Raw genomic sequence first — 23,343 nt, 5'->3', positions numbered from 1 at the left:
ACAGGATCAGTTTCCTCAAGCACGAGAGAACACTCAAAAAATAGTGTCAGGTTGCGGCCTAGGATCGCCCGTTGCTCACCTCCGCCAGCTTCCCCTGGTCTCCCGTGTGGTCAGACGTCAGGTGCGGCGGAGGGTAACGTATTCTGCTTAGTGCCATGTGAACTGCCTTGGTTTGCGCCGGGCCTGGTTTCTGCGGTTGCCGTCATGGACACGGCCATGACAGTTTGCATCACCTGACGACTCCATACCCAATGGTAGCATGGCGGTGGTCAGCTGACGCTGTCCACCAATGATCTGCTATTGCAGGGGATAAAGCCAGACTCCGGACCACAGGAAGTTGCCTGTGCAACATTGTCGCTACCTCTGTGTTATTGCTGCCACCTCGTTCCAGGTTTCTTCGAGCTACTAGTGACTTAGTACTGACCTTCTCTGCAACAGAGCAACCAACATCTAGCCTGCGTGCAAGTCTATACCAACTCTCTCTCAGCAGCAGTGTTCCTAACATCTAACCTGTGTGCTAGACGAAGTATCATCTCACACTGCAACAGTGTGTTAACATCTGGCCTGTGTGCATCGAGTTCCAACTTACAGTACAACAGTGCATCTAAACATCTAGCCTGTCTGTACCAAGTGCCAACTTACCGTGCAATTGTGCGTCCAGCATCTGCAGGTGCACTTACCCTATACCACCTATTGACGCAATACTGCGTCACAGACCCCTTTCAGGTGTGCCTTCAGTGTATTCTGACGCAAATTAGCGTCCAGGACCTCTTCTTGGTGATACCCAATTCTAGTCCTGAACTTGACGCAAGTTATCGTCTAGGACTCCCCCTGAAGGAATACCTCTCAAGGACTTCCTTTGGACATACCAGCATCCAAGTGCTCATTTCCTCCTCCTGTGCTATACTTCTTGAAGTGTATTTCCTCGGGCCATTATATATTTGAACTCCATGCCCACGGTGTCGGACACCAGTGCAAGGACCGCGACCTGCCAGCTGGGTGCAGCTAAACCCATATCCCGATTGGTGGGGTCACGGTGAACACCTCCCGTCTGGTTAGACTCTGCACCTTTGTACTGGTCTCGCCAACGTCTGTGGATGAGGAAGTCTCATATTCAGGCCCCATGCCTCCGGTTCCTCCCTCAACCCTGGAGCTCAGCTTTCCCCCCCCCATCAACTGGGGAAATCTCCTCAGAGACCATGACAAATAGAAACAATGGTGCGAAATAATGTATATTTTTGTAATTTCTTAAAAACATAATTTAAAAAAAAAAATATATATATATATATATATATATATATATATACACACACACACACACACATATACATACACAACCCCTAAGTAGTACTAGAATCACACAGGCAGTGCTAGACCCCCGCGCTCCCATCCCTGTGCAAAGTTATGATAGCCAAACAGTACCAGCTTGAAACCTAAAATATAACGCTATAACCACAAATATAGTAAAAGATAAAGAAAAAAAAAAAAAGTTAATGCTTCAGTGACACTTCTGGATCATATTGATACAATTTCTTTCTTTCTGATTCCCACCTCCTAAGTTTGCGATTGCCTAACAGGAGGGGTATTCAATATGGGAGCGAAAAGTCCGTGCTGGACTTTTCGCTCCACTTCGGAGAATTTTCTGGGATAAAGTATCGGGCGCGCGCCCGCTTTATCCCCGTATTCAATATAAAATCTCAGAAAACGGGAACCTGCAAAGTGGGATTTGCGTAAAAAAACGAAATTTACCTTGAAAAAATTGTAGGACCCCCCTAAAGTTTTAAAAACATGGGGGATCACTATGGGTCCCCCCGTTTTAGCCTGCAAATGAAAGTCGGGGATTTAAATAGCTGCAGCAGGTGTTTTTTTCCCCGACATTGAAGAAGTGATGCAGAAGAGCACTTAGGTTATTTTTTTCGTTTTTTTAAGTGGTCCCATCAAATTTGGGGTACATGAAAATGGGTGCAAGCATATTTTGATGTCCCTAAAGTAAGTTTTTAAAAATTCTGCAATTGTGCACCTGCCGCTATAAATCTATTCTAGAATACACCTGCCGCTAATAATCTATTCTATAATACACCTGCCGCATACTTACAGAATAGCCCTGAACCTATTTCCCTAGTTTTAAACAATTTGTTCCCATTTTTTTTTTTTTTTCACCCCAATTTTTAAATTAATTTTTTGGCGTGTCCCTATTTTTTTTTTTTTGACAGTTATTTTTAAAATGTCATTCCCAGGGGTGCAGGCTATTTTTTTTAAGCCTGCACCCCTAAACCCCAATTCTGCACTTTTTTTCGACACCTATTCAATAGTGAAAAGTTATCCCCGTTTTTATCAAAGCCTTTTCGAACCTGCGAAAAGTCTTTGAAATTGAATACGGTGTAAAACCAAAACCTGCGCTAATGACGTTATAGGTGCGAAATTAACGCAAAAACTAAGTTTTCGCTCCATATTGATGTCCAAACTGAGCCACCTTAGTGCTGGCTCCAATGTGAAAGGATTACATGCTAAGGGGTACATTTACTACAAACTAAGAGTTTTTAGAATTGTCCAATCAGATTCTAGCTATTATCTTCTAGAAGGTGCTAGTTAAATGTTAAATAGAATCTGATCACATGGGACACACCTCCATTTTGGGAAACAGAGGCTGTCGCAGCCCCCTCCCCACCGACAAATGGCAACAGACTGTCGATCACTCTGCGACCGATCGCGCAGGACGGGCCTTGCGCATGCAGAGGTTCCTGACGATCGGGAATCTATGATCGGTGCTCTGCTGAATCATCCCCAATGCTGTCATGTGATTGTTTGCACACTCACTTTGGCTGCGTAGCGGTTGCCCTGGTAACCAGGCCTATACAGAAGCAGCAACAGGATCGAGGTGGACTGCACATATAAAGGTGTCTTTATTCACCTAATAATAATTTACTATACAACCATGTATCAAATTATATTTATTGTAATTTGTTATGAACATTGTCAAAGAGGTAATCAATTTTCATTCAGAAAACATGTTAATAAAATAAAAAATAAACTGCAATAGTGTTTTCCTACTTTGCCACTTTGTAAATGGTATTTCTGACATCATGGATTTAAAATGAACTTATTGTGGTCTTCTTACAGTACTGTTAAAGTTATGTAGATAATTTACCAGCGGTGGGCGAGATCCCGATGTCAGAATCCCGACCCGGGACTAAAGATAGGCGTCGAATTCCTGACGCCTATATTTAGCCCGACGACGAAATCCTGGCAGCCGGCATCCCGAACGAAGGTAAGCGGGGCCAGGGGCGTTTCTAGTGAGGAGGGGGCCCGTGTGCAGTCTCCGTCACAGGCCCCCCCCCTCTCCGTTCGACAGACGGCAGCGCACTGAACTGTGCGCGGCCAGCACCGGAGTTATAGATTCTGGGCACTAGAGTGTGCCCAGAATAGCGCATTCGCAGGTCAAAGGGAAAATGGCCGCTGCGGCCATTTTCCCTATACTGCGCATGTTCAAACGATGGGAAAATGGCCGCCACAGCCATTTTCCAGACGTTTTTACAGCACTGGACCCCCGCGCTGATGTGGGACTCCGGAGAGGTAAGTATATTATGGGTGCAGGGTGTGCGGTGCAGGGCCCCCCTGGACCCAGGGGCCCGTATGCCCCACACACCCTGTACCCATTGTAGATACACCCCTGAGCTGGACCCTGTAAGATGTTGGCTGTGGGGGTGGTTAGTTTTAGGGGCCCCAGTGAGAGGTTAGGGTTTAGGCACCACCCCCGGGAGGTTTAGGTTAGGCACCAGGCCGGCACTTCATACCCATTCCCTATTAAGCAACACAATTCTGCAAGAGCAAAAATAAATGATGAAGGAGAGAAGTGATTACATAGCCTGTCGCCTTTGTTTTCATGCTGCAATAACAGCGGTCAGCACTTCTCATGCTGCAAAATTGTCATATTCATTTCACATCAAAAAAGGTAAAACAATACAAGTCATCTCATTTACATAATTTTATTGTTAAATACATATAAAAATCTATTTAGCAATCTCTGCTGTATTCCGTCAAGGACAGATAATAAATATATTGATATATTAAAAACCAGTTCAAAATATGTAGCTTGATTTATACAATATAAATATCATAAAATGAGAAAACAATATGCTGCATTTAAGGATGAGCAAAACTGCTTTGGAGTTTTGCAGAGGAACAGGCCAATGGGCACCGTATTTGTACCTTTTTATTTTGCTGAATGATTAGAGATATGAAAACGTCAATTGGTCAATTCATTCTGCTGTGTGTTATGGGTGAGATCGGACTGTGGACACGATGCCAAATTCTGCTACTAGAAAATGTGAGAAATTTTGCAACTAAAGGTGGAACAAGAGGACAATTGAAATTGTTGGTCTTTTTTAGCTGCAGCAATGATACACTACAGTACACAATCAGCTATACTGTTTACACAACAAGCGTATACACAGCAAATTATTCTGCCAGTACTCTTACCACCGATACCATTGCATCTAACTAATGTAATAAGAGATGCAGACCCAGCATTAAACCACTATCTACACTAATGAATTTATGGCTCGTAGCTGCATAATTTGATCGTCTCTAATAACTTCTGAATAGCACCAAGAAAAGAAGTATGAGTTGGCACACTGGACACCTCCTCCGTGTAGACTTTATAAACTAGAACATGGCAAAAATAATTTCCAAATTATTCTTAAATGAAAAAGATCCAAATACAACTCAAAATTTTAAACTTTCAACAGATTAAATGTTAACCCAGTGACCAGGATTTATTTGCACTGAGCCACAGCAACCAATCAGCAATTATTTAGCTTTCGTCCAATGAAAAGCAGATGAGGAAAGCAAGCGTTTGATTGCACTGAGCCACAGCTATCAATCAGCAATTATTTAGCTTTCGTCCAATGAAAAGCAGATGAGGAAAGCAAGCGTTTGATTGCACTGAGCCACAGCAACCAATTAGCAATTGGTTTGTATTTGTACAGTGAAAGTTAAGGCGAATACACACACGTAATGATTTTTTGAACGATTTAATGATAACAACGTTGTTATCATTCAAAAAATCGTTAACTTTCTGAGTTACAACGACGAGCTATAATCGTTCAAGCGCGCTCCCGTTTGTAGTTCATCATCCATTTCAGACTGTCGAACTGAACGATTTTCATTAAGGGAAGGGACATTTATCGTTCAGCTTTGAAAAAATCGTTAAAAAATGACACTTCAAAAAATCGTTCACTTTTTCAAGGGAAAACCTGAACGATAATCGTTCATTAACAAAATTGTTACGTGTGTATGCAGCATTAGACAATGAAAAAGTGTTGGATTGCATTAAGCCAGAGCAACCAATCAGCATTTAGTTTGTATTTAACCAGTGAAAGTTACACAATGAAAGCATGTGTTTGATTGGTTACTGCTGTTTACAAAACAAATGAATTCCCAAATCTTAGGCAAGTGAATATGATAACTTCATCATGGAGTGTTACATGGTTTATGAATCTTTTTCTGAAGTTCAGAGAGTCCGCAGTTTCAGTACCCGTGACGTGGGCTCCTTGGCACTGGAATACATGATGTAGGAGCCATTGTTGGTCTTAAATGCTTCCCAGTCTCGGCATCCGTAAGTGGGCAAATAATGGACAGCCACAAAGCCCTCATAGCCCTGCCACCTGTGAAACAAAGATGTAAAATGTAATAGGCAGTGACACAAGTAAGAGTCTATTCTTTCTATAAAGTGACATCGCCCCGTTATCCTTCCACCGCGTACCAGTTACCATTGCTGCAGACAGGACCATCAAGACAATGAAAAATACAATACGCGCTGCAAAGGGGAGCATTTGTCCTCCTCACCTGCTGGCCCGGGTCCTTGCTGGGCCACACAAACAACCCCAGGCCTTGTAATTAGTACCCACAGCCCCCTGCCCCTGTCTGCAGAATAGGATGCAATAGAACATAGTACAGTACATGACAGTCCCATTGTTGCTAGTTACATTTACTCAAACGATAACTTATATCCATTGTCAGTATATGCTGCCATAATACTAACATAATAAAAGTTATTTTCTGCTAGTGGGTTCTGTAACTGCCATTTATTACGGTGTAGTATGTATTATCCCGACAGCAGAAGCCCGGCAGAGCTGAAGATCCCGATCGCTAATAAGGAAAGTATAACTAACCCTATTTTCCCCCTAACCCTCCCTCCGGGAGCCCTAAAACTCTCCCCCCCCCTGCGGCTGTCCACGCACGGCTTACCTTCGTTCAGTATGCTGGGTGTCGGGCTCCCGGCATAGGTCTAATGACAGGCGTCGGGTTTTCGACGCCTTTAGTACCTTGTCGGGAAGCCGGTGGTCGGCAGTCAGACCGTCGGCTTCCCAACTACATCCCATTTATTATTTTCCACAAAATACGCAACTTACTACCACAATGACCATTTGGAGGGAAAACAAAACAGCTAAGGTTGGTCTCATCTATGCCTTACATTAATCATGAGAGCAGGGGACCTAGGTGGGGGGGATGGGGCCGTCCCACTGAAAGTATCCCCAGAGGCCTGATTTCCACCATCTGCAAAAACATGCAAGTGTCAAGTCCTACTGTAGAGAGAAAAATGCTGAGCAATAACCTGCTAATCACCTAAATCCGCAAAGTTCCCCTCACCAGAATATGCGCAATAATACGCCCCACAGACGTCGCCCTCTCAGCCAGTCCAGGCGCTTTCCCATAGAGACAGATAATTTATGCAAAAATAGGAGCAAAATTAAAGAGCTATAGGTAAAGAGGGGGAAAGTGATAGATTGGGGCATATTTATCAAAGGCTTATAACATATGTCCTATAAATGAATGGGGCTATATCCCATCAATAATATAACTACTGCCAGTAACACATTCCCCACCTCCCTCCTTCCCCCCAGTATGCCTTTGGCGTAGAGGAGTCTATGTATCCAGTACAGCTGTAGTGATTGTAACACCATGATGCCAGGGGACGATCGCTGTACAGAGGCACTAAGGAAAATACTTTACTTCTGTAACAAAGCATCACTGTTTGAATCACTTTATTAATAATAATTAAAAAAAAAAGTTTATTAATTTAGAAAAAGCAGCTTTAGATAAACTGTCTATATATACTGTATCTGCTTCTGTGTTAAAAAAAACAAACAAATGTTTTTATTAATCGACCAGGGGTGGCGGCTCAGAGCAGCAGAATGAGGCATAAGGGGTGGAGCAGTGGATAGAGAGGTGGGCGGGCTGGGGGTGAGGGGGTGGAGCAGTGGATAGAGAGGTGGGCGGGCTGGGAGTGAGGGGGTGGAGCAGTGGATAGAGAGGTGGGCGGGCTGGGGGTGAGAGGGTGGAGCAGTGGATAGAGAGGTGGGCGGGCTGGGGGTGAGAGGGTGGAGCAGTGGATAGAGAGGTGGGCGGGCTGGGGGTGAGAGGGTGGAGCAGTGGATAGAGAGGTGGGCGGGCTGGGGGTGAGAGGGTGGAGCAGTGGATAGAGAGGTGGGCGGGCTGGGGGTGGGGGTTAGACTGAGCTGATCTGACATATGCCGGGTCCCTTTACTAGCATTACATAAAGGACAATTATCATGTCTATGCTTTTACTTCTATAACATTTATGTACAGTGCAATAACATAGAAGTCTCACCTGTATATAACACTGTTGACAGAGAAGGAGTTTCCGTCATAAGAATTTGCTACAACCAGGAAATAATCGTCTCCCACCGTGAAGAACTCCCAGTCCACAGCGCTGAAAGAGGGAGAAGGCTGGGTGAGAAGGTGAGGACATGACTGTGCCAGATAATAGGATATAACAACTCAATTCTATGGATAAAACTAATAGATAATATGACCAGTGACAGTGAGGTATAGCAGAACAAATTTGCCAGACACCATAGGAAAGTTTTATGGGGCACCCACTCCTCAAGGTGCTGTTATTACAGTGATACTCACCGACTATTGTACACTGAAGTGCCAAAAGTCATGGGATAGCAGTATGTACAGGTAATGGTAGGTGGTGTCACCGATAGGTGACATCACCAGAAATGCCCAGACCGGCATCTCGTGAGTCAGTCTGAACACCGACTAGGCTGCTCATGGCAAGGCAAAGTGATTTATTGGAGTTCGAACAAGGCATGATAGTGGGTGCACCTCATTATGCAGGCATTCAACATTCCTCAATCTATAGTGTCACATGTGTACCAGGAATACCTCATGGAAGGCATTGCTACCCATTGTGGACAGTGCAGTGACCGACCACGGGTGTTTAATGATCGTGACCTGCAGCATCTGGCCAGAGTTGTCCATGGTAACAGACAAGCGGCACTGGCTCAAATCACATCCACATTCAATGCAGAAGTTACCAGACGCATATCCAGCAAGTCAGTGCAGCATTCTTTAGCTTCCATGGGATATGGGAGCAGAAGACTAACCAGAGTGCCCCTGTTAACACTAGGACACTGGACGCAGCACCTGACCTGTGCTCAGGACATCTCTAATTGGATCCTGGAGAACTGACATGTGTCATGGTCTAATGAGTCAGGGTTCCAGTTGTTTCGGGCTGAAAGTATGGTTTAGGTGTGGCGCAGACCCAATGAGACCATGGACCCCAGTTGTTAACAAGGCATCATGCAGACTGGTGGTGGTTCCATAATGGTGTGGGGTGTGTTCATGTGGTATGGGTTCGGTCCACATGCATAGCTAAATTGCATCACTTGATGACCATTTGCAGCCCTTCATGAACTTCATGTACCCCCACAATGATGGAATATTCCAGCAGGATAATGCACTGTGTCATCAGTCCCAAGTTATCCAGAATTGGTTTGAGGAGCATTCTGGAGAGTTCCAACGAGTGGTGTGGCCACCACGTTTGCCTGACATGAACCCAATCGAGCATTTATGGGACGTGGTGAAGTGATCTATTCGCACCCAAGATCCTGCACCTACAAATATCAGGGAGCTGTGGGAATCTATCCAGACAGAATGGGTCAACATCTCTCCAGAAGTCTTCCGTCCACTTGTGGAATCAATGCCACATCGAGTTGCTGCACTTTGCCTTTGCCATATGGTAGGGGTGGGGAACCTTTTTTCTGCCGAGGGCCATTTTGATATTCATAACATTATTCGCTGGCCCGGTGCAGGCCACGCCCCCTCCTGGTGATGTCACATGGTGGCAGGTCCACAATCGCCGGTGATTACAGTAATGCCCAGAGCATCCTGAGGATACTCCAGGGAGCTGTAAGGGCAGCGCTGTGACCATCTGACGTGCCCTAAGCACACTCCAGGCAGCACTGCTGCATAGATTCTAGCTGCGGGGTGCCATCTAAGCACCCTGCTAGTCCGATGAAGCTAGCAGACAAAAGCTCCAAGGGCCAGACCAAATGATTCCAAGGGCCTTATATGGTCCCCGGGCAGGAGGTTCCCCATCTTATAGGTTTTTGGTAGACTGCCAATTTCCACTGGAGCCAGCCCCGGAACCCGTGTAATTTAAGAGTTTCCACCATTTTTAGAAGTTCAAACCTAGGCGAAAACCTAATCCTGGGCAAACCACACCACCATGCCAAATTTGGTAGAGATAGGTCCAAAACGCTGGCCGTGCATAAAGGACAAAAGACAAATAGAAAGACAGACAGACTTTCTTGCTTATTATATAGATGAATTGTATGATTACGAAGGCGATGGGCCTGATTCCTAATCGGATGCTGTCATGTCTTTATGGTAATGCCGCGGCCGAAGTTTGTTCACAGCGAGGCGCCCACCTGCAGGGGTGCAAATCCACCTCGTTGTGTCTTTAGGTGCACCATCGGTCACACCCTCAAATCTTGCTCCAGCCCTATGGCAGGCCCGATCACCCATGACCCCAATTTCATAGTGAAATTGGAGGGATGAGTGCGTGATGAGAGCGATTCACATTATCATAGCCCTACCCTTTGCGCATGATGCTGGGACCTGCAGCATTATCTCACAGGGGTGTGGCCAATTTATGAGATTTGTGTCCTTAAGGGGAATTTCAAATTGTGTGAAAAACATGCTGGAAGTGGGCCTGACTCAGATTTATACGCAAACCCGATGGTTTTCCAGCAAATCTGATGACAAGGGAGTTGCGCAGGCACATGACCCATTCTGCGCATACGCAGAACAGGTCCTGCGAGAATCGCTTGCAGTGCCTCCTAAGTCGTAGCGTTGTTGGGGGGGCAGCAACGCTGCCTGTTTTACAAACCGGGGGCATGCTGCTTCCGTATAGTAGGGGTGCATTGCCTAGGGGCATATTTATCAAAAACTATCAGGTGGGACTGTCGCAGCCATACCGTGAGGGCATCCTAACATTGATTTAAAAAAGTTAGCTTCAAGTAATGTAGGAACATGGATACTAAACAGTCAAACGTAATGGGTTACAGTTTGTTTCTTCGTCAATTTGTAATTAAAAACACTGTAGAAGTACTGTCGACAAACAAAAAATGCAGGACTTGGCACCTATACCATATGGGCAAGGAGCTTACAGCCCCATCTCAGATAGACGAAAATAGTCAAATATACAGGTATGTGTCTTGTAAGGATGCACATGAATCTGTACCCAGCTTATAAAAACTAGACTTTTTATGTTAACCAACATATGAAGTCTCAGTAGTAATATCTGTATCCCAGAGGGGTAGTGGGACCAGACACTAGTGACTGTTTCTTAGTGAAGCTATGTACCCACGTACATCTGCACCCTTGACCACTTTTACTGCCCCCATACTTTTGTCCCACAATTGGCAATTAAATTACCACAATATCCCCAGTCCCCCACCCCCCAAAAAAATAACATGTTTTACAAATAATAAAAAACCACCATTGATTTATTTATAGCGAAAATGGGAAAGATCTGTGTCAGGGTGATTCTTTGCAGTCTGTCCCCCTGGTCACACTATGTGACCTTTGCATTAATCCAGGTCTTGGTAGAAGCAAAGGACTACAAATATCTATCTATCTATCTATCTATCTCATATCTTTCTATCTATCTCTCATATCTATCTCTCATATCTATCTATCTATCTATCTGTCTATCTATCTGTCTATCTATCTGTCTATCTATCTGTCTATCTATCTGTCTATCTATCTGTCTATCTATCTGTCTATCTATCTGTCTATCTATCTGTCTATCTATCTGTCTATCTATCTGTCTATCTATCTATCTGTCTATCTCATATCTATCTATCTCATATCTATCTATCTGTCTATCTCATATCTATCTGTCTATCTCATATCTATCTATCTCATATCTATCTATCTATCTCATATCTATCTATCTCATATCTATCTATCTCATATCTATCTATCTATCTCATATCTATCTATCTATCTCATATCTATCTATCTATCTCATATCTATCTATCTCATATCTATCTATCTATCTCATATCTATCTATCTATCTCATATCTATCTATCTATCTCATATCTATCTATCTATCTCATATCTATCTATCTATCTGTCTATCTATCTCATATCTATCTATCTATCTATCTCATATCTATCTATCTCATATCTATCTATCTATCTGTCTATCTATCTCATATCTATCTATCTGTCTATCTCATATCTATCTATCTCATATCTATCTATCTCATATCTATCTATCTCATATCTATCTATCTATCTATCTCATATCTATCTATCTATCTCATATCTATCTATCTATCTCATATCTATCTATCTATCTCATATCTATCTATCTATCTCATATCTATCTATCTATCTCATATCTATCTATCTATCTCATATCTATCTATCTATCTCATATCTATCTATCTGTCTATCTATCTCATATCTATCTATCTATCTATCTCATATCTATCTATCTCATATCTATCTATCTATCTGTCTATCTATCTCATATCTATCTATCTGTCTATCTCATATCTATCTATCTCATATCTATCTATCTATCTCATATCTATCTATCTCATATCTATCTATCTATCTCATATCTATCTATCTATCTATCTCTCACATCTATCTATCTATCTCATATCTATCTATCTCATATCTATCTATCTCATATCTATCTATCTCATATCTATCTATCTCATATCTATCTATCTGTCTATCTCATATCTATCTATCTCATATCTATCTATCTCATATCTATCTATCTCATATCTATCTATCTATCTCATATCTATCTATCTCATATCTATCTATCTCATATCTATCTATCTATCTCATATCTATCTATCTCATATCTATCTATCTCATATCTATCTATCTCATATCTATCTATCTCATATCTATCTATCTCATATCTATCTATCTCATATCTATCTATCTATCTCATATCTATCTATATCATATCTATCTATCCATCTTCTTTGTATATTTGCTATATGTTTCCAAGATACGACCATACAGTACATCAAGTTGTTTAACTTCTTTAATTCTGTTGTATTATTAAAGTGCGTGCAACAAACCTGTATATTATTATAATACAGCAATGACTTTACAATGTGTGTCAGTGGAGATCTGAATAGAAACACTCATTAGAGAAGAATTACCTGTAGGTGAGGACATCCTGGAACCTGACAAACTGCTGTACGGTGATGTTCAGCTCATATACGGTGGAGTTAATTGCATATTCCTCCGGCTTCTGCATCTTTATCCCTACAGTGTAGTTGTGACTGTTGGCGACGGCCAGAAAGAAGCGATCCTTTATTCTGAAAAACTCCCAGTCCGAAGCGCCGTACGTCTGCAAAAATAACAAGGGCGCTGTCATCATGCTGAAATGGGGTCACTTTTTATTTGCTTCTTGCTGCTGATGGAGAACATGTTTATTCAGGTTTCCAAAATTCTTGTAAAGTGCAACTAGTGGTGAATAAAAATATTTTAATAAGTTGAAGAGGGTAATTTCTATTTATTTTGTTAACTTTGGGCCTGATTCACTACGGTACGCAATATTGTGTATGCAGTGCACGTAGTTTCACTGATAGTATGCTAAGCCATAGCGATTGCAATGCCGGCACAGAACTACATAAGGACGCCCACCTTACCGTACACGCACATAGAGCCGGCCCTAGCCAAATTACTGCCCTAGGCAAGATTTTGGGTGGTTCCCCCCTGTGGGATCCTGAAATGGGGTGTGGCCTCATGGAAGGGGTGTGGTCTCACTGTGCTGTGGCTACCCCTGATGGCGGCTCTGCCAGAGCACAACACCCTTCAGCCCTCTCCCAGCACAGCACCCCTCTCCCAGCACACCTCTCCCAGCACAGCACCAATACAGCACACCACCTATTACCCCTCTCCCAGTACAGATCACAGCACCCATCGTCCCTCTCCCAGCACAGCACCCATCACAACACCCCTCACCCCAGCTCTCATCAACACAGAACCCTTTAAACCTCCGCCGGCCAGGACTGCCATCAGGAATTATGGGGCCCGGGACTGTCAAAAAAGACAGCCCCCCCCCCCACCAGCCCTCTATAGGCGCTAAGCAATATATATATAGTTTATTACCTGCAGCTGTGAGTAGGGGTGTAAAGCCTCCTAATAGAATCTCCAAAGAGTGTTCTAAAAAGTGCACAGTGCTGGGAGATTATATAATATATTATTAATATAACAGATATACTAAATGATGATGATGAGCCTATCACACACAGAACACACCTGTAGTAGACCCTCCAACAGTCAATGGAAGGCATCAGATCCCGCTCACGCAGTGAGCTGTGCTGGAATCACCGACTCCGGTCAGCAGCATGGAGGGCAGCAACAGGAACGTGCAGCTTGCTAAATGATGGTACAGTCCCTCATGGTAGTGGATAACTAGTCTTCACACACCGCGGTGCGGTTCCTCTCTCATTTAGCGGCACAGCGCGTCATGACTAATAGGAAAGACTTTATTGCACCGGCACGCAGGCAGGAGATGGTGCGGGAGGGCGGCTAGTTGGGAAGTGACTCATGTGTCACTTCACTTCTATTGTGCGGCGAGGGGGGGTAGTAGCGGACGGTGGGGGAGTAGGAGTGGACGGGCCCCCCAAGTGTTCGGGCCCTGGACTCGAGTCCCCCCCTGATGGCGGCCCTAGGCGGGCTTGGATGCCCCTAGGACAGTGATTTTCAACCTTTTTTAACTCGCGGCACACTACACAAGATTTTAAAATTGCCAAGGCACACTATCCGGCGATGCGGTGTGCGCGGACTATGAAAAAGCACACTACATTAGTTCCCACAGGAACAAAACACACTACATTGGCCCCCACAAGAATAAAAAACACACTACATTGGCCCCCACAAGAATAAAACAATCCCATTGGCTGGCCTAACAGAAAAAAAAAAAACACATTGCTCCCCACAAAAAAAACAACCATACTACATTGCGCCCCACAGAAAAAAAAAACCTATGGCTGGCCCCACAGAAACAAACAAAAAAAAAAAACACATTGTTCCCCACTAAATAGGCAAATATATGGCTGGATAACATATGGCTGGTTCTCACAAAAAAAAATGACATGACTGGTTCCCACGAAAAAATAAAACTATGGCTGGTACCCACGAAGAAGAAAAAAATGTCTGGTCCCCACAAAACCCACATTTCTTTCCCCCTTGTCACTCACACTGCAGCAGGATCGCGTGCGGGCGGGCTTCCGGGTTGGCTGCAGAGCCTGCCTGGACAGAGCGCGGGCTGGCTGATTGGCGCAGGGCGTTGGCTGGCAGAGCGGGCTGGAGGGCAGTGGACAATGCGGCGTGCGTGACCTGTGATGTCACGCCGCCGCATCTTTGCAGGTCACTACCCGGTCGCGCCTAAGTCTCCCAGAGGAGCTCAGCGGCCTGGGATGCTGAAGTACAGTAAAATGTGCCCGATGGCTCTGACAGCCCTGCGGCACACTGCGGCACACTTCACAACCGGCCATGGCACACTAGCATGTGCTTAGTTTGCCTATGCCTAGGGCGGACTCTACACGCACATCCGTAATTTTTGTCAAGACTGCAAAACATCGATGTAATGGAGTACCATCGCAGCCTCACGCACAGTTAAAGCAGGTCAGACCTTACTCAGGATTTGCTTACTTCTGCGCATGCTATGAGGCCCCAGGCTGCGTATTTTGTCGCAGTGGATAATTTATGCATGCCCATGCAACGGCGTTCAAACGCCATGGCACACCTGTGTTTCACCGACCACCCCCCGTCATCACCCCCAAACGGTACTTCTGTCAATCACTCTGTGATGGATCGGTGTAGTCTCAGTCTGCGATTACAGTCTGCGGTAGAGAAGGCTGAGAAGTTTTAATTGGATTCTGTATAATCACAGCAGGAGATCATGAGAGAGAATGGGAGTTTTTATAACTTCAGAGATGGTCTTATCCTAGCAATGGTTTTGAAGATGAAAGTGGAAGGTTTGGGATAATGAAGTACAGGGTTGGATCAAGGATGACCCCCAGGTAGCAGAAGGCTGAGTAGTGTTGTACATGGAGGGGCAAGAAGGTGATCTCAGACATTAACATCTTGACTTTTAACTGGGTCATTTATAAGAATAGAGCAGGGAGTTAACTGGACCCATGAGAAAGGGACAGGTGAGGGAGGAGAGTTACATTTGGGGGGGGGGGAGAGAGAGGGAAGGAGGGGGGGGAGAGAGGGAAGGAGGGGGGAGAGAGAGAGGGAGGGAGGGGGGAGAGAGAGAGGGAGGGAGGGGGGAGAGAGAGAGGGAGGGAGGGGGGAGAGAGAGAGGGAGGGAGGGGGGGAGAGAGAGATGAGGTAATTGAGACCATAAGAGCTGATTACAACACTAAGGGCTGTTCGCTTGTAGCCGTCATAAGTTTATAGGTCCAGTACATTCAATTAGGATTTTTCATTTATAGTGAGTGGACACAAAGATTTATGCTGACACTGTCATTCCCCGGTAGACACCAAAAAGCAGACAGTTGTCACAAGCATGGCCGTGCACACATCAGAGTGACATACATGGTTCTGGGGTGTCCACAAATAGCTCTCTACAGTATGTGGTGGATTATGCCACTTTGCCAGTCACTTAATTGTAGTGCTTTAGGTCTTTAGGGGCTGATGTCTTAAGAAGTGAAAAGCGTGGAGAAGTTACTGTACCCATAACTACCAATCAGCTTTGAGGTGGCATTTATTAGGTACATTTTATAAAATGATAGGTAGGAGCTGATTGGTTGCTATGGTAACTTCGCCACTGGTCCACTAGGTACATTCTATAAAATGATAAGTAGGAGCTGATTGGTTGCTATGGGTAACTTCTCCACTGGTCCACTAGGTACATTCTATAAAATGATAGGTAGGAGCTGATTGGTTGATATGGTAACTTCTCCACTGGTCCACTTCACTCTTATCACTGCTTGATACATCTCCCCCCCTTAGGGTTGGTTATGGACCATAGCATGGAAGCTTTGTGGTAGAAAGATATTGAGGCTACAATGTATTAAGCAAAGTAAATATCATACATGCTATAAAGGTAGAATAATTGCAAACAATGTTTAGACAAACAGTACAAGTTATTACAAATGTCAACTAATAAACATGAGACACTCATATGATAAAGGGTATAAACATGTGGAAAAGTCACATTATATAATAGATTGGCAATAGGTTATTGCTCATTAATAGTACACTTTCATCTTTGTTATTCACCTATCAGATAACATTGGATGCACACCATACACTGAAGCATATTAGCTGGGTCTATGCTATATTCCATTCAGAATTTATACTGTATATCATCAATGTGGAAGGATTCTCTGTTATATATAGAGGTAAAAATGTCACATTCAGTTTTCCTTCCAAGGCCGGGTTGTCGCTTTCATTAAAACTGCTAAATCTATATTACATAACTATTTCTTTCAGCACAGAAGGATGTAGCTACACTATTTTTAGCACACAAGACTGAATTCATGTGTCCATACAAAAAGTATAGATAGAACTGGCTTATGCTGGGTACACAGTTAGAGGACGGATCGGTCAGCTGATGACCTACTGTCCCAACAACCAATTGGTAAGCTATACAAACTTACTAATCGGCCGCTCAATGTGTCTGGGCTGACATCACAACAGTTGTGATGTCAGTGTCGGTGGTCCCTACAGTCAGTATACGCCTGTGCTGCAGATAGGTCTGTGAACGACATATCGGGTGTACACATCGGGCGATCGATATATCGCCAAGTGTGTTCCCAGAATGAAAAGGATAATAGAGATACTCAGACCCTCTATTTAAAGTTTAAACCTCTCAATATTGCTAATGTTATGTTAATGGACACTGTGTACTGTACAATGGAGCTGCAGCAGAATTGTTGGTAAAATGTGTGTAATTTACGGGAAAAAAAGTTACAAAATTAATGTGTATTTCTGCGTCAATGCACAGCTGTACAAAATATGGAGGTGCATATTCACATCAGTGACATACAGTATGCGAGGTCATCATCATCAGCGCAAATTTGTACCCGTCCTCTACCAGGGGAAAAATATATGATTACTCTATTTATTAAAAGCAATGTATTTAATGTTAAGCTTGGCTGAGCAGAAGGAGTCTTAGCTATAAAATGTGGGTGTTATTGATTGAATGTCAGACAAGGGTTGCCTGGGCACTGGAGGCATATTCCCCCCAAGATGGTATTATAGCAAACTGCCTGTCCCAGTCTTAGTAGGTTGAAGCCCGGCCGTTCCTCCCGAAAAAAATAATAAAAAAAAATAAGTCACCGTATTCTAAGTGCTGCAACACGCACCAGGTACCTGATCAATTCCTCCCCTCCTATACTGGAACAAATCGAAATTTAAAAGTTGCATCATTCCTGCCAACAGTAACGCATCCTGAGACCATTCATGTGTGGGTTTGCTTCTCAGCCAGGGGAGTGGGATCACTCACAATTTTGCCTATGAACACAGCCATGAATAAGGAATGGTACCAAAACATCCTCCAAGAGCAACTTCTCCCAACCATCCAAGAACAGTTTGGTGATGAACAATGCCTTTTCCAGCATGATGGAGCACCTTGCCATAAGGCAAAAGTGAAAACTAAGCGGCTCGGGGAACAAAACATCGAAATTTTGAGTCCATGGCCAGGAAACTCCCCAGACCTTAATCCCATTGAGAACTTGTGGTCAATGCTCCATAGGCGGATGGACAAACTGAAACCCCCAAATTCTGACAAACTCCAAGCATTGATTAGGCAAGAATGGGCGGCCATCAGTCAGTATGTGGCCCAGAAGTTGAGTGACAGCATGCCAGGGTGAATTGCAGAGGTCTTGAAAAAGAAGGGTCAACGCTGCAAATATTGACTCTCTGCATAAACTTAATGTAATTGTCAATAAAAGCCTTTGACACTTATGAAATGCCTGTAATGTTACTTCAGTATACCATAGTAACATCTGACAAAAAGGTCTAAAAACACTGAAGCAGTAAACTTTGTGAAACAAATACTTGTGTCATTCTCAAAACGTTTGGCCATGGCTGTAGTACATATAAGAGTGACATGGAGCGGTTAGGGAAAAAATGGATGTGTGGTGTGAGACATAATCCTCCAGCGGCATATCCCCACACTGTGAATGTCTCCGGAAATAAGCGGCAGCTGGATGTTACGTGCGGCTGCTGGTTTCTGGAGGCATGCATTTGCTATTCACCGTCCTGTACTTAGTGACACAAGTATTTTTAGCCAGCTAATAGTTTAAGTGTCATATTAATAGAAATGCTGCATACTCCTAGCCTGCTGCCATAATAGCCTAGGCTGTCATGCACTCAGTTATATTCAGATGAATGAGAAAGCAGAGATGCCTAAACCAGATGACCCCGGCTTGCTTAGCCCAGCCCATGATATATTCTCTTTTATCTGTGTAATCTCTTTCTCATTTCAAAGCAAATATTTGCTTTAGATTTAAGCACATTTGAAGTTGTAAAATGACCAAAGCTTCCATGAATAAAACCCCCCTCATGGCTGACAGCTGTCCCTAATTTCCATAGACAAGCACAGGCTTTGCAGATTTGGATCTAGAAATATTGGTCGCTAAACAGATCTCTATTTTCTATTAATTAATGGTCGACTGCAACAATTTTACAATTTGTGTCCTCTGCATGTTGAATACTTTCACGTTTACTGATCTTCCAAACTGCGTATTACAATCTAGGGGTCCGAGGCGCCCCTGGCCAGGTGACTTGCTGGGCCGCAATGTCATGACATCGCGCGGGCTGGGCTACAACATCATGGAGGCTCCGTGACGGAGCCAGGAGCTTGGACCAAAAGGCAAGGCTGGGATTATTTGCGAAGAGCATTTTCCATGGCGTCGTAGGCTCGCACCAGGCTCCCCCTCCCCCTCCTTGGGGGCTGCAATTTGTGCTTGATTGAGCCCGCCTCAACTGGCGCCCCAGTGCAATCCTGGCCAGCTGGTATAAGATAATGTTTAATCATTAGTTAATGTTTCATTAAGTGAAGTCAAAACAAATTGTAAATTTACAGATGGGGAATGAAAGTAAACTGGTTTAAAAAGCAGTATACTGTAGTTTTCATTCATTTTCATCTGTTTAATTTGTGAATTTCTCTTTAAATTTATGGTCTTTTAACAAACATCAGTAAAAAAACTGCGTGTAATTGAAAAGCTTTATTGCACCAATAGCCTCGCTGACAGCCAATCAATAGCGTGAGCTCAGATGAAGCAAGATGTTTCTTTCATTGTATGTCTTCTTATACAAAACACGACCGCGTAATGCATGCACGACACCCACTTAAAACTCCATATTAAGCAGTATTAATGGGAGCTGTGGTAATTCTCTAATTACACACCCATAAAAGTCATAGATTTTAGCTGAGAAATTAAAAAGAGTCTGAATGTCCTACTTCCTTCCATTACTGTATGTGCAGTCACTCTACCTCATAATTGAGATGAAAGGAGATTATATTTTTCATTTGCATTTTAAATGCGGAGCCCGGCGTTCTAAAAAAATTACCGGCTTGTCTCTGTGTGTCTGGCACTGTTAAAGCGGATCCAAGAACAAAATATTATATTTTATATAACAACTCCACATAGGACTGATCTATTCATATATATGAAAGCTGTATACATTTTTGAACTCCCATCTGTCCCGTTTTTCTGTTTCATGCGACAATTTCACCAGCAATGACATTTTAATTTGTTACTCTACCCGTCGATTTATATTGTTGTTTTTGATTTTTTTTTTTTCTAGAACACAAAACAAAAATGTCGTAATGAAACAGGAATTTTAATTCACGTCCACATAATTTTACCAGTAATAATTTTACATATTTCAGAATAATAATGAAAATTACCATGAAATGTACCGTATTTGTCTATCTTTCTTAGGTTTAGAAAAAAAACGATATATAATATATAATACGCCATGCAGCGTGAGGCGCCCGGTGCCAGTGAGCCACGCCAAGCATTGTAGCATAGCGACTTCTGCTTAAAATCTGCATCTTATTTGCACCGCAGTCGCCGTGAAACGTCTCTCTACCAGAGACTCTCGGCTGAAACTTTAATCACACAGGAATTAATTTTAAATATGTACAAAGCCACAACGAAAGGTGGCGTGAAGAAAAGCCGCTGTCACGCATCCTAGCACTTTGTATACAGATACAGACTCATTCGCACACAGATGTACAGGTGCTGGTTTTGACACCCTTACATTAGAGGAGCAGGAGATAGAAAGACACGTTGCTTCCAAGCTTTGCTTATTACAGTATCATATAGATATAGATTTATGAGTTAAATCTATATCTATATCAGGGCCATCTCTTCCATTGGGCTTGTTGGGCAGGTGCCCAAGGGCCCAAAGCTTGTAGGGGCCCTCCAACCCGCCCCCCTGCAGCTGCGGCCAGTTGGCAAATGTGATATTTTTATAAGCCAGCCGCCGGTGCACTGTATTCTGATCTAACCTCCTCCATCCCCATCAACCCCCCCCCCCACCCCCAACCACATGATTAGTTCTCACCTCAGTCCCAGTTTCACTTCATCCGCCGGCTTCAAACCAGTCAGACATAGTCTCTCTGCATGTGTGGGAGGTCTGATGGGCATGCAGGAGGGTTTAATTTTATTGACCATTTACATTTTTTTCCCATGAATCGGTGGGTAGGGGCCCCAGTGCATTGCTTTGCCCAGGGCCCACACTGCTGTTAAGACAACTCTGATCTATATGACCCCTTATGCTGGCCACACACAGTGATATTTAACCCGATCTGGCCGATTCCGATACAATACAGATTGTGTAAAATATGGCCAAAATTGAGAGTAAATCGTGAGTCCCCACTCATGATCACGATGCGATGCGCGTCCCCGCTGGTCGCACATCGCATCGTCAGATCTGCCGTGCAGTGGGGCAGATCTGACAATCTGGGACCCGATGCACTGGAAAAAAAAAGTTAAGATGCAAGATAGCTCTTAAGTCAGATTGGATGCTTTTTACTACAATTCGTGTGTAGGAGCTGCCGGGGGAGAGTACAGGGGTAATCGCACACATCGGGGGATCGTGTGCAGATAGGTAAGGTGCCCACACAAATAGCAGTTAGCTCACACTACTATCCTAATATCAGCCTTCAGAGAACCAAATTTAGGTGTTACACATTACTTAAAACCGTGCACCGCAGGCTTTACACACTTTCCACGCGGCCTTATACACGTTAATGGGCTGCTTGTTCTGTAGCCGGCAACCACTCCTTATCAGTGACTGGCACAGGTCCTTCGCCCACCGTGGTAAAGCTAGGTACACATTGGACGATGTGTACCGGGACGATATGTCGGCCCAACATTTTGTACCGTGGGTACACATAAGAGCCATGTTATGAACGACGGAATGGCCACTCGTTCCGTCCTTCTTTAACATGAATGGGGCCACTTGCCATATGATCAGGTTTGATGTGAACTAGGCACCGTGGGAATGGGCATATTGCGCACACACACTGCGAGATATGCACGATATGGTGTTACGCTTTGGCCAAATCGTAACGACAGCGCTCCAGTGTGTACCATAAGAACTATACAGCAATGCCAAGCTGCGCAAACCTTTACAGTCAGTAGCCTGCACTCTCTGGGAAGGTCCCACTTACACTAACTTTCTGCCACAGGCGCATACTGATAAAACCTACTGCACAGATTCCCTCACTCAGGTTCCTGCTCACTCTAATACCCGGACAAAAAGGGGTTAAAACTGCAAACTATTGTCGCTTCTGAATAGTTACCACACTGTCCCTAATTTGAGTGTTTGAATAATAAAGTCTCTAAATTACATTCACACTCAGATCTCCCACTAGCTCCAAAATGTGTCCTTATGCTATCAGACCCCCTAATTGCCAATAAAATGCTCTCTCATTCCTTCCGTGCCACCTGCTATCTCCAAAATGCCCCACGTGCCCTCAGATTCCACAGGTACCTGTTAGAGTCACCCGCTCACTCCTACTCAGACCTCTCTCGCTAATCTAGTAGTAACCACTAATAACCAGTCACTAATTACATGGTCTAATTATAGAGCTGTGATCTCCTGGTAAAGGCTCACCAGGCTGCTGGCCTATTGCCCACCACAAATGTGTTGCATATAGGTCACTAGAATAGCTTCTGCAATCAATACTAGTTACGTGGGGCTGGTAGGTGATGTATTTTAATTTATAAATAAATATTAATATGTTTCAATAGATATACAAATACCCCACCACGCAGGTAGCCAGCTCACGCCTGTGCATGTCATCAATGTAACTTGTGTTTTATAAATAATTTGTACCCAAAAAATAGACTGAAGGCACATGCCCTTGAGAGTAAGGAAAAATGCATCTTATTTGTAAATAAAAAAAATAAAAAAATGTCCCGGCCATTTACACCCCATTCACATCACAAGATTGCCTGGGTAATAAATAACAAAACCACATACTCTTCAACTGCCACCTACTGGAGGAAGATGATAACTGCAAATTGAAATAAGATCAAAGGCGTTAGCCACATAAACATATTTTACTTTAAGGGTCATTGACAATTGTGTGAGACGTAGTTATTATTTTAAACAAGACATTAAAGGGGGAGCAATTTATAATTATTGGAATCCCTCTTATCACTCTTTTGGTGGAAACAGCACCACACTCGGACTGGACTTGGGAGCATGCACTCGTGGAAAGAACGACGGGACTCTGGGCTTGATTCAGTAGCGTACGCAAGTGCGATTACGGATACGGATCAACCGATTGTTTTTTATAGTAAAAGCTGCGTGACTGGCCGATGTGCTTCACTGGTACCGATGTTTGTGTAGTAGAGCGACATTGGAGGGATATGAGAAAGCAGTGGTGGGCGTCTTCATGCCGGCTGAGCTTTGGCAAGCTTTGGCATATTTTCGCTGCTGCGTTCCATGCAAATTTGCAGCAGCAATCAAAATTGTGATCGATACTGAATCCGT

The 23,343-nt window shown here is 43.8% G+C and overlaps 1 protein-coding gene across 2 annotated transcripts in view; it reads right to left on the bottom strand.

The window, feature by feature from the left end:
• Positions 1-4,033: 4,033 nt before the first annotated feature.
• The window catches only part of TSPEAR (thrombospondin type laminin G domain and EAR repeats), a 143,234-nt gene continuing 123,924 nt past the window's right edge, over positions 4,034-23,343 (bottom strand). For both annotated transcript variants that reach the window (XM_088474137.1, XM_088474138.1), the window contains 3 exons: positions 12,519-12,709; positions 7,634-7,735; positions 4,034-5,666 (listed from right to left, as the gene is read on the bottom strand). In XM_088474137.1, the coding sequence (XP_088330263.1) occupies positions 5,513-5,666; positions 7,634-7,735; positions 12,519-12,709 (447 nt within the window). In that variant the 3' untranslated portion in view covers positions 4,034-5,512. The remainder of the gene's footprint in view (positions 5,667-7,633; positions 7,736-12,518; positions 12,710-23,343) is intronic.

Source organism: Taudactylus pleione, unplaced genomic scaffold, assembly GCF_031769625.1.
Source record: "Taudactylus pleione unplaced genomic scaffold, aTauple2 ptg000147l, whole genome shotgun sequence".
In the NCBI taxonomy this organism is placed as follows: domain Eukaryota; kingdom Metazoa; phylum Chordata; class Amphibia; order Anura; family Myobatrachidae; genus Taudactylus; species Taudactylus pleione.
Note: the sequence above shows the minus strand (reverse complement) of the source record. Positions and strands in the feature narration are given on the sequence as shown.